A 13,752-nucleotide genomic window follows, 5' to 3' on the forward strand; every position below is an offset into this window, starting at 1 on the left:
CAGGTGACGGGCGTTGGTGTCAAGCTCAAAGACGTTTTACTATCTTTTCAGTTTTGTCATGTCGGTCTTTATGGGACTTGTACTTTAATCTTTATGATATGAACGAGACCCAAGTTATCATGAAAAAAAATGTGTGGTGCCTCACCCGTATTCCCGAGTCTGACAGCAACGTGTCTCTGATAATTCTCTGTTTTGTCTTCTTCCTTTCGAACGGGAGCTGCCAATAATGCCGCGAAAAGAAAAAGGGAAACCCGATTGGACGACAGATGCGGATGGATGTAACGCGCATTATTTATTCCTGACAAGATAGCGGATAGCACATCATGGATAAGCATCTGCAGGTCGCTAGCTGCGAGTTGCGTGCGGCATGAGATGAACGAGGAGCCTTGATTAATCTATCGATTCAGTAGGCCGTCGTCCCAAAGATGAAAGATTCCAGGGTGGAGAGCGAGGCATCGGGCACCAACCAAAATGAGCCAATCAGCCCAGCCGTGGGGCTTGGTTAGGCCGGCGGGCCCGCCTCCGCATGTGCAGCGGCGAAGCGTGCGCGCGCGGGGCAAACTTGTGTTGCGCCGTCGTGGTTCTCGGCGAATAATGCACGGGCGGACGGATCGTCCCCGTCGACGAGGCAGGCAGGGGCAGGGGTCTCCCCGCCGGCGGTCTAAGCTCGGGCTGCCACTCCGGAAGCCAGGCGGCTAGTTGTACACGAATTTCGACTCTGAAATCAACGAATTTCAGTTAGTGCTGAACTGACGTTACTGCAAATGTGTGCACTATCATTTTGTTGTTGTTTAATTTGGGACTTACGTGCCGTCTACTACTCCTGATCGATCGTGGCAGAATAGTTTGTTCCGTATAACCGGACTGACATACCATACTGCTCTAGTACTACTATATGATTTACGTTGTCCTTGCGGCTCTGCTAGTCTAATGCCACTTGCATGTACGGGCCCTTCCAGCTTATCGCGCTAATAGTAGCTTACAGATTACTACTGCTCCCCTTACAGCTTGTACGGTGTACTACAATGTAATTGCACGGTGTCTGGCCAAGTACATACAAGCAGCGAGTAAACAAGTGAGTCGTGGACACGCACGCACGCATCGTGGGCTGCGCGGCGTCAGTTGGCACGTCCATGTTATTGTTAATCCTGCATCTCGTGAGGGGGTACAGTGCGTAGACGCAGATCGTAGATGGAAACCGTATGTTGCGAGACCAGGAGACGACGAAAACCTCGTGCTCGTGGAACCATGGCTCACCGTCACCGTTCACGTCGCCCCGTCGGCCGGGGCAGCACCGGAGCCACCAGACATGCAGCCTGCTCATCCCACTCTTCGCGGAGCCACCAGATAGCTAGGCTGCCTCGGCTTGACCGCATTCGACCTCAGTGAGTAAATTGCATAGAAGTACCACAATTGGGGCATTGGAAGCAGATTGGTATCAAGATTGGTAATTTTTACGTGTCCGTATCAACTTTGAGGCGAGGCGTTGCAAAAGAGGCTAAAACAGCTGTTTATACGTATTGACACGAAAACTGACCGGTTGGGCCCGCCTGTCAGGTGCTGACGTGGCATGTTTTTTGCAGCACCGACACCGGGCTCGAGTTCTCCAGGCCGCATTCCTCCGCCGCCGCGGCCGGCCTCCTGCTCCGGCCAGGCTTTGACTCCGCGTCCTCGTCGCCGCGCCGCCGCCGCGGGAGCCTTCTTCGCCTCCGCCTCTGTTTCTTGGCCCCGTCGCCGTCCACCGTCCTCTTGCCGCGCCTGCTCCCGGCCATCTCCGCGTCGTCGTCGTCGCTTCTGGGCCACCCTGCCGCGTCGCGGTCGTCGCCGCCGTCGTCGTCCGGGCTGAAGCTGAGGAGCAGGAACTCGTCGTTCTCCCGCCTCAGGTACGTGGGCCGGTCCCGGAACGACGCCGACGTGGTCCTGACCACCCTGCGCCGCGGCGCGTCACCGAAGCAGCACGGCGTGGGCGAGGACCAGCCCTCCGCGGAGCTGGCGGAGCGGCTCCGGCGCAGCGTCTGCTGCTGGTCGCGCGGCGGCGTCGGCATTTACTCCCCCTCTCGACCCTCCTGGCGACCAAGCCTACGAGGACGACGACGGTTACAGCTACCAAGGGGAACCGGCCTCCTACGCCGTCCGCCCCGGCGAGTTCTATCGGCGCACGCGCACCGTTGTTGCGCGCCTCGCCGTCAACCATGCCGCGGAGAGGGCCCGACGAATCAGGCGATTTGGTGGCGGCGTCCGCGCCGTTGACCGTGCCGCGGAGAGGGCCCGATGAGTCGCGCGATTTGACGCCGTCGCCCATGATGCCAAGGCGGAGAGGGCCTGACGAATCGCGCGATTTGATGCCGTCAACCATGCCAAGGCGGAGAGGGCCCGATGAATCCTCGGCTTCGGCTCCCACACGCACGAATCCATGGCGACCTCTTCCTCGGCTTCGGCTCCCACACGCACGAATCCTCGCCGGCCTCGCTCCTCTCGTCAATGCCGAGGATGGAGGCGCTGATCCCCCTGCCGGAGTCAGAGAAGCTCGACCCCAGCGGCTCCGGCTCCCCCTCCAGCTCCCGGATCGGCGAGACGTAGCCGCGGCCGTCGATGTCCAGCTCCGCGGTGGGCGCCGGGGGCCGGGGCCCCCGGCGAGGCGAGGACGCCCGGACGGATTCCAGCAGGAAGAGGGAGAAGGCGGCGACGGCGACGGCCGTGGAGGAGAGGGGGAGTTTTCTGCAAAAAACATGCCACGTCAGCACCTGACAGGCGGGCCCAACCGGTCAGTTTTCCTGTCAATACGTATAAACAGCTGTTTTAGCCTCTTTTGCAACGCCTCGCCTCAAAGTTGATACTGACACGTAAAAATTATCAATCTTGATACCAATCTGTTTTCAATGCCCCAATTGTGATACTTTATGCAATTTACTCGACCTCAGTCTACTAGTATCTCACTGTGACGGTGACCTGTCCCGTGTGCGGACCAGGTTTAGCCGCGGCGACTCACTGTGGCCCTGGATTTACGTCGCTCGCCGCCACACATACTCGAGTCGATGGTGGTGTGAGTACGTGGTGGAGAGTGTAGGAACAGGAACAGCCATGCCGTGCCGTGCGTGTGCGTCGTCACAAACAGGAAGGCAAGTGTGCCGGCAGTGCAGTGACATTTTCGCGCTTTCATGCATGTCAATCGTCTTGCTAAGACTTGGTCTCGCTGGAGTATGAGATTGCTTTGCCAGGTCTCATACGTCGGGATAGGAGCAAGGCGGTAGGGACTTCATCTAACGACTAATTACTCCTTTGAGACGTATATATTCTTGTTTTGAAAACGTTTGGTTTGAGACCAAAAAAATTTACATCTCGCTTGGGGCATGGGGTTTCTGCTCCCTGGTGCACATGTATCCGGATTAACGGTAACGTTCAAAAAATAGATAAATAATTTAAGCAATTTTGAAAAAGAATTGTGGTGAACAGCGACGACTTTCAATCGCATGCAAAATTTCACGATGGGGGTCTAGAAAAAATGATATTCCAAAGAGACTATTTCTTAAAGCATCTGCGAGAACTGATTTTTTTCACGTGCCCAAGAATGTCGTTTCATCATGAAAATTCACACAGGTAGAAAACTAAGCAACGTTCGTTGACGAAAAACATTTTTTTTCTATTTCTGCATTTTTACTCCTCGTAAAGATGCACATAACCTGAGGACTAGAATAACAATTTATGTCTCGCTTGTCCTTTTACCTCTCCGACACATCAATTTTGGCCTCGACAACATGACAACCTATGTTGAGTGGGAGGAAGATCTCTAGATGGTATCCCATATACCTTTTTTAGAGATATTGCGGGCCAAAACAAAGCGCCCCGCTTCCATTTCCACGAAATGAAACCAGGATAAACAAAAGTTCAAGGATGCTCGAGATGAACCTGAGTAGCCATCAGAAGGGTTTAGGTTTTTTTTTGACAATTCATTGCAACCAAGGTAGACAATGATGATAAAGAAATCAGAACCATGATAAAGCAACCGACACCAACACAAAAAATGTCTCACATTGTATATACTTGTCCTATACTTCCATATAAGTACTAATAATACCATCAAACTATCGAGTACAACGTGTAACGGCACATCACTGACCACAAACACTCAATCAAATCTGTCAGAAACTACTGTAGAGAAAACCACTTCTAGTAACCACAGAAGTAACCGTTGGCTTGGTTTGAGAAAATAAATCAACTTTGGAGCCTCGATAGAGTGTAATTACTCAAATGGAGCCTGAGAGGAATTACACTATGTCGAAGCAAGAACATTGGAAACACACAAAGAAAAATTGTACATGATTACAACACAGTGCATAAAAAACCCTCCTAAAAATAGGGGTTGGATGTTGCAGCTAATGTTGTTCTGGTTTAAGGCTTAAGTTATCAGATTAACTAAGTAAACAGTAAAATACAAAATATTATTTGCTTCTTAAACGGTGTCTTTTGTGGATACAAACTCCTACATGCATGACTGTATATGCCACCATGAGCGACAAGGATGCTTGGGTCTCGGGTGCCAATGCGCCCAAATGAAAAAAAAAGACCACCATTAGGGTCGCCGCCCCGTCATCCAAGACCACCCCACTGTCGCCACACCTGGACACCATCGATTGATGAAGGGAAAAAGGCACCTCCTTACATCGCAAATAACCGCCCTTTGTAGGAAGGGGGCCCAGCCGACCATAATCGGGTAGGGGAAATGTCACCGTTGGCCACGCCGCAACCACTGCACCGCCCCGCTAGGGACCAGTGCCACCGTCACAACCCATTTGGCTCCTCCAGATTTCGGCGACGACAAGGCTGGGAGGAATCCTTGCTGGTGTTGGCGTCGGCTGGGCTTTGCCGAACCGCGCCCTCAGGCGGCAGCGAGGGACGGCTAAGAGGTGGAGCCGGTTCCCCCTTGGTCGCACGCGGGGCAACACGAAGAGGGGAGCGGGCATCCACTGCACCTTATATTCATGTGGCAATCAGGCGCCACATCAAACATCAACCGCTTTAAACTTAGTGAAGGGTGTAAAATTAAGTGAACTTTTTCATAAGCTACATGTTGAGCGCACGAAGGTCACGTCCGTCGCCCCACTAACACCAAAGCCAAAGGGAAAAGGTCCAGGTGTACGTGTCTGCATACGGACGTACCACTACCGCAAGCAAATGGCCACGTCCTCTGTTTCCGATCGCTTATCAGTGCTCATCTTTCTCGTGGTAAAAGCGAAGGGGAAATTAGCTTGCCGACCAGGGCAAAGCGCAAAGGCGCAGGCGCGTGCGCGAGTGACCCGGTCACCGTGCGTCCACCCGAGTCTATCCACGTAAAACGGCGTTATTAAACTAAAATTAAAGTAGGCCCGTGCGCGCGCCGCAGCGACACCGTCGCCTCCCTCCCAAGGCAGTACTATTCCCCAAGCCACGCCCACACCCAGTCCCAGTGGTGAGCAGCACGCTTCCCCTCCTATAGAAAACGTCCCCGGGACGAGACCCCGAGACCGGAAATTCTCCAAAGCAAACCACATCCTCTTCCCCTCCCCTCCCCTTCCCTGCTCGCGCGACCTCACTGCCCGAATCCAAGCTCCCGTCTGGGCGGCTGCTCCTGCTCGTGTGGGTGTGCCGTCGTTAGTCTGCGCTCGGGTTCGTCCGGAGCTGGGATCCGGTTGGGTTTCCGGGCGGAAGGCCGGATTTGGGGCCGGCCGGCTTCATCTCGGCCCATTGTTTTCGCCGCCGAGCTCTCCGTAGCCATTCTCCTGGTAAGCACAGCCTTCCCGGGTTAGCTTGCTTCGTGTTCTGCAGTGCGTCTCCTAGTCTTTGCATAATGGTACTACCCATGGATGAATTTTTGTTCGTCTCGCCTGTTTGTGCGGAGAGATTCAGTTGCATTGTGAATAAGTATGTTTTGTCTAGCGTTGGATGTGTCTTGCTGGCTCTTCTCGGGTCGTTTGCGCACCAAGTTTGTGTGACCAATTCTGCCCCCGTCAAATTCTTCTTCTTACCATAGCTCTTGTTTTGTTCCAGAAAGTAAAAATTAGCTTCAGTTTGAGGGGTTCTCCCGCCGGCTCAAGTCATCCGAAGAACCGGACGCTCTGTTAGCGCTAGCGTTTCCTGCTGCAACAGACAACGGATTGCTGGTTCGTTCGTAGCAGTCCAGAGTCTGAAAAATGCATCCCAAGGCTCGCATCCACGCGGACCCGGCGGCACCGGAGCCGGACCGGATCGACGGCCTGCCGGACTCGCTCGTGCTGCTCATCCTCAACAAGCTGGAGGACGTGCACTCGCTGGGCCGCTGCGCCGCCGTGTCCAGGCGCTTCAACGACCTGGTCCCGCTCGTCCACGACGTGTACGTCAAGATCGACCGCGTGGTGGCCGTGGACGGCGACCCCGACGACGCGCTCAACCTGTCGTCCCCCAAGCCCCGCCACATCTTCTCCCACCTCTTCAAGCTCATGCTCTTCACCATCGCCAAGCCGTTCCAAGGCATGCGCGGCCCGGGCGGCGCGGGCGGCCGGCCGCTGTTCCCGCGGCTCGCCCAGCACTCGCCCGTGCAGGTGCTCAGGGGCTTCTCCCACGTCCGCAACCTCCGGGTGGAGCTCCCCTCGGGGGACGTCGGGACGGAGGAGGGGGTTCTGCTCAAGTGGCGGGCCAGGTACGGCAGCACGCTCCAGAGCTGCGTCATCCTGGGCGGCACCCTGGTCGACCGCAAGCCCGCCGGCGGGCACGAGCCGTCGGCGGCGGAGGACGGCGGGAGCATGCCGGAGTCCTTCTACACCAACGGCGGGCTGAAGCTGCGCGTGGTGTGGACCATCAGCTCCCTGATCGCCGCGTCGACGCGGCACTACCTGCTCCGGTCTATCATCAAGGAGCATCCGACGCTGCGAAGCCTGGTGCTGGCGGACGCCGACGGGCAGGGGACGCTGTGCATGGGGGCGGAGCAGCTCGCGGAGTTCAGGGAGAGCCGGCTGTCGGCCTCGGCGTGCTCCAACAGGACGCAGGTCCCGGCGTGCAGCATGAAGCTCAAGTACGCCCCCTACCTCGAGCTGCCCGGCGGCCTGGGGCTGCAGGGCGCGACCCTGGTCGTCATCAAGCCCTCCGGCGACGGGGCTGGCGGGTGTCACGTTGGCCGGAAGGAGACCGAAGCCTTTGTCTCGGGTGCGTTCGATGGGCCGTTCAGGTTCGCGGCCAAGGCGCTGATGAAGCGGCGCACCTATCTGCTGGAGATGAACGGGTTCTAGATGCTGTTGAGGTGTTTGTGGATGGATATCTTGCATTTGCAGTGCTTCTCATGAGTATAACTGTTTTCTGCTTGGGCAAATGCAGTTTCTGAATTGTAGTGTTGCATATAAGCTGGTGCGATATTAGTTGACAGTCTTATCTGTAGCGTTTGGGTGCAATCTGTCTTGCTCGCACAATCCACTCTTCCAATAGTAATGGAAAGAAATTTGAAATTTCCAGAAAAATATTTACATATATGCTTCTACATTATGGGAACGTTTAGAAATATAAGAACGTTTAGATCACTTAAGTATCAGAAATATAAGAACGTTTAGATCACTAAAGTATTAGAGAGAGTAAATACTACTCCCTCCGTCCCATAATGTTGGACGTTTTTTGATACTATAGTCAAAAAACGTTCTACCTTATGGGACGGAGGGAGTAACTAGTAAGACATATTTTGAAGAGACAAGCTCTAGGAAGAAATCAGGTCAGTAGATTCAGACTGAATATGCATTGACGCTCTCTACGGCATTTTACAGGAGAATTCAATTTTATGGTAGCTTTTATACTGCAGCTATTGACCCCCAAGTCCATTTCATCTATTTACTACTTGTTATTCAAGTAACAAACAATAGGACATAAAAGCTGAAAAGTCATCTACAAATTATTATTTCTTGATAAAGAGAGCTCTCTCTCTGATTTCCATTAACGGAAACCACAATGTCTTATACAACAACTAGAACTAAGAAACATAAACGACGATGCATGATCAAGAGGGAGCAGAATGGGCTATCCCGAACGGCCTCCAAGAGAGCACAAAAGGCTATATCAGTATATAGCTAACCGATAACCTGCAAAAGCTAATAAACTCCGAAGCCATCATCCTGGGGGCTACAAACCAGGTCTCCAGGAAATGGTAATACGAAAGAAACCGATAACCTGCAAAAGCTAATAAACTCCGAAGCCATCATCCTGGGGGGCTACAAACCAGGTCTCCAGGAAATGGTAATACGAAAGTACAAGGGAAATTCTAACCATACATCAACATATATCACAGTTCTAAAGCAGGATAGCAAATGAACATCTTCAACATCAGCCAAAGGTAGGAGGGACAGAGAGTTCCACTGAAGATCACTCAGCCATGATCCTGTTGGTCCCTATCCTCCACCCATGCGTCGCCTTGAAGACTTCACTTGCAATCAACTTAACCATTTTTACGCCCCACTTCATTGTTCTTTGTCTTTATGATTTTTTTTTTGCAAAGTATTTCAATCATGAAGCCATTTGATAATCATATTAACAGTAGCACATGGATCGGTCACCTTCTTGTTATAAAAAATAATACTATTTCTCAATTTCCAAATAGTCCAGAAAATAACAGATATTCCAACCACAACTAGGTTCTGTTGAACAGGTCATGTACACTATCAGGTATATCATGTTAGACTGAAAGAACACTTCATGATATTCCAAAGCAATTTAGCAACAGAACGCCGCAAGAGTAAATGATTTATAGATTCCTTCCTTCCCCAATATGAACATTTATTATCACCAGCCACCCTCTCCTAAGAAGATTCTCATTAGGTAGGATGCTATTTTCTAAGCACCAGCCAGATAATCACTTTAACTCTAGGGGCATCTTAACTTTCCACAAGAAGTTATGTGGATATTTTGATCCCATTTTCAGCCAAGAGCCTATAGTAAGATTTAACTAAATATATACAATTCTTAGTAAGTGTCCATCTGATGGACTTTTTGATATGTCAAAACTACTACAGCACAAACTTCTTTAATATCTTCCCACAACTCTAAAGAATCCCCATACAAGGTCCTTATAAACTGCACCTGATAAGGCTCTTTGCATATTTGTTTTTACCAAAGCATACATTGTAGTCTAGTAAAATTGGTTTTGGAGGCTTATCCCCAATCCACCAGTCTTCCCCAAACCTCACATTTTCCCCAATGCCAACTATAAGTTTACATAAAGAGAAAAATGATCTTTATGTTTTAAAATCTCTATCCGAAACTGAGAATCACCATGTTTGGGTTTGCTCCATGGAAGGCATGCTCCTTTCTGATATTTGTACAAAATAACATCCTGGCACAATCTTTCAGCATTGAAAAGTTTCCACCGCCATTTACATAACAATGCTTTATTCATCAAAGCCGAATTTTGAATACCTAAACTACCCATATCTTTAGGCCAGCAAACCTCAGACCATTTAACTAAATGATATGTTTACTTATTCACATCTTCATGCCATACGAGCCTAGCTCTAAAAAAATTCATTCTCTTATTAACTCCCACAAGCAAACTATAGAAAGACATCATAAAATAAGCGACACCAGTCGGTGAAGACTGTATTAAAGTAATTCTACTAGGACTAACAGATATTCTACATTGCCAATTACTGCGTTTCTTCTTCATTTTATCTTCACGAGGTTTCCAATTCTTTTGTCATCAACAGGTAATCCTTTCTTCTTCATTTTATCTTCACGAGGTTTCCAATTCTTTTGTCATCAACAGGTAATCCCAGGTGTCTCATAGGAAAAGAACCTATGGTACAAGTAAATACTTTTGCATAGTTTTCTGCCTTGCTAATAACATCTCCAAACAAAAACAATTCACTCTTATGAAAGTTGATTTTTAGGGCAGACTTGTTCAAATAGACAATCAACAAATTTCAAATTATGAGCATGCATGATTATAATCATCTTGTAAAAGAAAAACAATGTCATCGGCATACCACAACATATTGACCCACCATTACCCCTAGCTTTGTCCATGATCATAGCCAAAGCATCACCAACTAGATCAAAAATCAAGGGAGACACGGAATCTCCTTGCCTTAACCCCTTATGTGTAGGAAATTAAGGGCCAATATTACCATTAACCTTTATACTAACATTCCCCCTGTAATGGTATGCATAACCCAATCAATCCACTTATCAGGGGAGCCTTTTATTTTGCGCATTTGGAAAACTAAAGGTCTTTTGACCTTATCATAGGACTTTTCAAAATCCAATTTTAAAAGTATGGCACTTTGCTTCTTGCGGTGTGTCTGTTTAATGCCTCATGTAAAATAAGCACCCCCTCCATAATATATCCCCCTTTAACAAAGGTAGCTTGAATGGGTGAAACAACTTCCCTAGCCACTCCATTCAACCTATTCATGAACACTTTTAAAAGAATTAAAGCTAACATTCAAAAGACATATTTGCCTGAATTTCTGTATTTGATTTGCATCCTTTGTTTTGGGCGTCAAAGTGATGATCCCATAGTTTAGCATGGCTATGTCTAAAGTCCCTCTATGAAAAATTACAAATCATCAAAAAGGGCTTCAAGATCATTTTTAACCAACCAAAAAAGTCATCTACAATAACTCTGAACAATTTACCCCTATGCCTTTTTTGTGAATCAATGAATTTATCTTTGTGTTCCCTGGTATTTCTTTTTCAAAAGGAGGATGGCGCCCAAGCTTGGTAGCTATTATTGCACATAATCATATATTATTTATTATTATGGGAAATGCCACCAAATCATTCATGCTTAACAAAATCGATTAAAAAATTATGAACCATCCACATTAGACTTGCCTCGTGATAGCATTTCCACAATCCTAACACAAAGCCTCTGTGACTCACCGTTGACCGTTATGAGCCCCCTTAACCAGCAATAGGCCTGTTAAAAACGAATTCGAGTTATGGATGAGAGCTCGATCAGGTGGGGTCACCACACATATGTAATCTTGTGTCCATGAGGGTGGTGGTCCCCGCTGAGCTCTTGCAGCGGGTTCCAATTTGTAACGTAAACTTGCTTTCTCCTTTAATATAGAAGGCCCGCACCGCTTGTACGTGTTCTTGAAAAAAGAAGCAAGATGGGATCCTCATAGGGACACAAAAAATTGAGGCCCTGAAATCCAACTTCGGTGTAATTACCCAATATAAAAATTAAAAACCAAAGCACCATACAATAGGCCACTAGCCCACAATGTTTGTGATTGCCTAGGACTCTAGGAGGCTACTATTATTCTATCCCACCAGCGCCCCTATTCCTCGAAATCACTAATTGAGGAGTACTCCTTGTAAAGATCACTCCAATTCCCCTTGTTGCGACAAGTGGCGCACATGCAGCGCGCCACTTGTCGCAACGTGGGAGTTTTCCCTTTTTTCTAGATCCGTTTATTCAAAACGTTTCATCTCTCAAACCGTGCGTCCAAATCTCGAACCGCTTTCATCGTTGGATTCCTCGTGTTGAGATCTTCAAAACTAGATGGCATGTTGATAGGTTTTGCCGAACTTTTTTTCACGAAAAACCCGAAGGAAAAAACTGGACAAAAAAACCGAACCAGGAGCACGGGTTTTTTCCCTTTCCGAAAGAGGCACGCCCGTGCCTCTCGCGGAAGCAAAACCGTGACTCTCGAGGAAGGAAAAAAAAGAAAACGCGTTTTTTCGTTTCCGAGGAGGCACGGCCGTGACTCTCGTGAAAGCACAACCGTGCCTCTTGCGGAAGCAAAACCGTGACTGTCGCGAAAGGAAAAAAAACAGAAAACATGTTTTTTCCCTTTCTGAGAGGCACGGACGTGACTCTCGCGAAAGCACAACCATGCTTCTCGCGGAAGCAAAACCGTGACTCTCGTGAAAAAAAATAGAAAATGTTTTTTTTTTCGTTTTCGAGAGGCACGGCCGTGACTCTCGCGAAAGCACACCCGTGCCTCTCGCGGAAGCAAAACCGTGACTCTCGCGAAAAAAACAAAAAAGTTTTTTTTTCGTTTTTGAGAGGCACGGCCGTCACGAAAGTAAAACCGTGCCTCTCGCGGAAGGAAAAAAACGCGTTTTTTCGCGCAATTGTTTTTTCACATTTTTTATTGAAAAGCTAAGGAAGACCGGTGGAAAACCAAAACGTCGAAAAAACCCGAAAAAACCGTTTAAAATGCCGAAAACGCGTGCGGAAAAAATAAAATAAAAACTAGATCCGGAGGGAGCGCCCAGAGCGCGACACGTGGTGAATGGCTGAGAGCGCGTCAAGTGGCGCTGATCGTTGCGAGGCTCCCGAAGGAGCGCTCGTTAACTAGTTGCTCCCCCTATTCCTCACGTTCAGCGAGACAGGAGTGAACCTCTCGCATTGGGCGAGCTCGACATGGGCCACGGCCCAGTCGCAGGGGAAGCTCCAGCCTCCTCTTTCTGTTTTTTTTTCTTTCCATCCTCTGTTTTCTGTTTTGCTTTTTTGTTTACTTTTATTTATACTTTAGAATATTATATATATATATATATATATATATATTAGAATATTGAAAATATTGAATAAGTATTAAAAAATGTTGAACAAGAATTTGAAAGATGTTGAACAAGTATTTGAAATGTTGAAAAAGTATTAAAAACGTTGAACAAGTATTTGAAAAAATGTTGAATCGGTATTAAAAAAATGTTGAATCAGCAATTAGAAATGTTTAACAAGTATATGAAAAATGTTAAACAAGTATTTGAAAATATTGAGTAAGTATTAAAAATATTGAACAAGCATTTGAAAAATCTTTAATAAATATTAGAAAATGTTGAAGGAGTATTTGAAAAATGGTGAACAACAGCACAAGTAATTGAAAAATGTTGAATATGTATTTGAAGAATGTTGAACAAGTATTTAAAAATGTTGAAGAAGTATTTAGAAAAATGTTAATCAAGTATTTGGAAAAAATGTTGAACAAGTGTTTGAAAAATGTTAAATGTGTATAAAAAAATGTTGACCATTTATTAAAAAACAATTAATATTTTTTTGAAAACTGTTAATCAATAATTTAATTTAATGTTTAAAATGTATAGAAAAAATGTTGACCATGTATTTAAAAAATGTTAATCTTGTTTCTTGAAAATATTAATCAAGCATTTAAAAAATGTTAAAAATGTGTATAGAAAAATGTTGATTATGTATTACGAAATTATTTAATTTGTATTGGAAAAATGTTACATGTGAATTAGAAAAATATTTTTTGACATATACAAAAAATGTAGAATAATAACCAAAAGAACAAAGAAAAACGAAAAAAGAACCAGAATAAACAAATGGGAAAGGAAATGAAAAAACAATGATAAAAATTCAAAAAACAATGAAAAGAATGGGGAAGAAAAAGAAAAGAAATAAAATAAATAAAAAAAGGAAAATAACTGGGTTGAATCAAGTCAACTAGGACGCGCTCCTACAACTAACTACGAATGGGAACTGGGTGGGGTGGCTAGCAACGCACACGACGAGTCAATAAACCTTCGTGAGATTGTCTAAAAAACATATTCTTACAGAAGACAGAGATTTTGGACTATTTATACTTTATATGTATTTTTTTGGATTTTTTACAGCCACGCGTAGGTGCACCTGGGAGTCAAAACAGTGCAAATCAGCCTTCACCTGGAAGCCAAAACAGTGATCTGACGATTTTGTTAAGATGGAAAAAAATATAGAGCTGACCGCTTTATAAGAAAATTTTGGTCAAAATCTACGCGGGAACAAGAAGAAGAAAAACACAATGAAGATCCATA

The 13,752-nt window shown here is 46.9% G+C and overlaps 2 protein-coding genes across 2 annotated transcripts; one reads left to right on the forward strand and one right to left on the reverse strand.

Moving 5' to 3' along the window:
- Positions 1–273: 273 nt before the first annotated feature.
- LOC109776508 (uncharacterized) lies at positions 274–2,921 on the reverse strand. The gene is made up of 2 exons (XM_020335152.4): positions 1,538–2,921; positions 274–718 (listed from the first exon to the last, which is right to left on the reverse strand). Exon 1 carries the CDS (start codon positions 2,043–2,045, stop codon positions 1,554–1,556), a length of 492 nt encoding a protein of 163 aa, XP_020190741.3. The 5' UTR covers positions 2,046–2,921; the 3' UTR covers positions 274–718; positions 1,538–1,553.
- A 2,452-nt stretch (positions 2,922–5,373) lies between these two features.
- LOC109776507 (F-box protein At4g18380) lies at positions 5,374–7,463 on the forward strand. Its single transcript, XM_020335151.4, has 2 exons — positions 5,374–5,759; positions 6,025–7,463. Exon 2 carries the CDS (start codon positions 6,168–6,170, stop codon positions 7,236–7,238), a length of 1,071 nt encoding a protein of 356 aa, XP_020190740.1. The 5' UTR covers positions 5,374–5,759; positions 6,025–6,167; the 3' UTR covers positions 7,239–7,463.
- The last annotated feature ends 6,289 nt before the right edge of the window (positions 7,464–13,752 follow it).

Source organism: Aegilops tauschii, chromosome 3, assembly GCF_002575655.3.
Source record: "Aegilops tauschii subsp. strangulata cultivar AL8/78 chromosome 3, Aet v6.0, whole genome shotgun sequence".
In the NCBI taxonomy this organism is placed as follows: domain Eukaryota; kingdom Viridiplantae; phylum Streptophyta; class Magnoliopsida; order Poales; family Poaceae; genus Aegilops; species Aegilops tauschii.

Bases quoted from the DNA above. Each gene is read 5' to 3' on its own strand.
- LOC109776508 (XM_020335152.4), bottom strand. From the start codon at position 2,045: ATGCCGACGCCGCCGCGCGACCAGCAGCAGACGCTGCGCCGGAGCCGC.
- LOC109776507 (XM_020335151.4), top strand. From the start codon at position 6,168: ATGCATCCCAAGGCTCGCATCCACGCGGACCCGGCGGCACCGGAGCCG.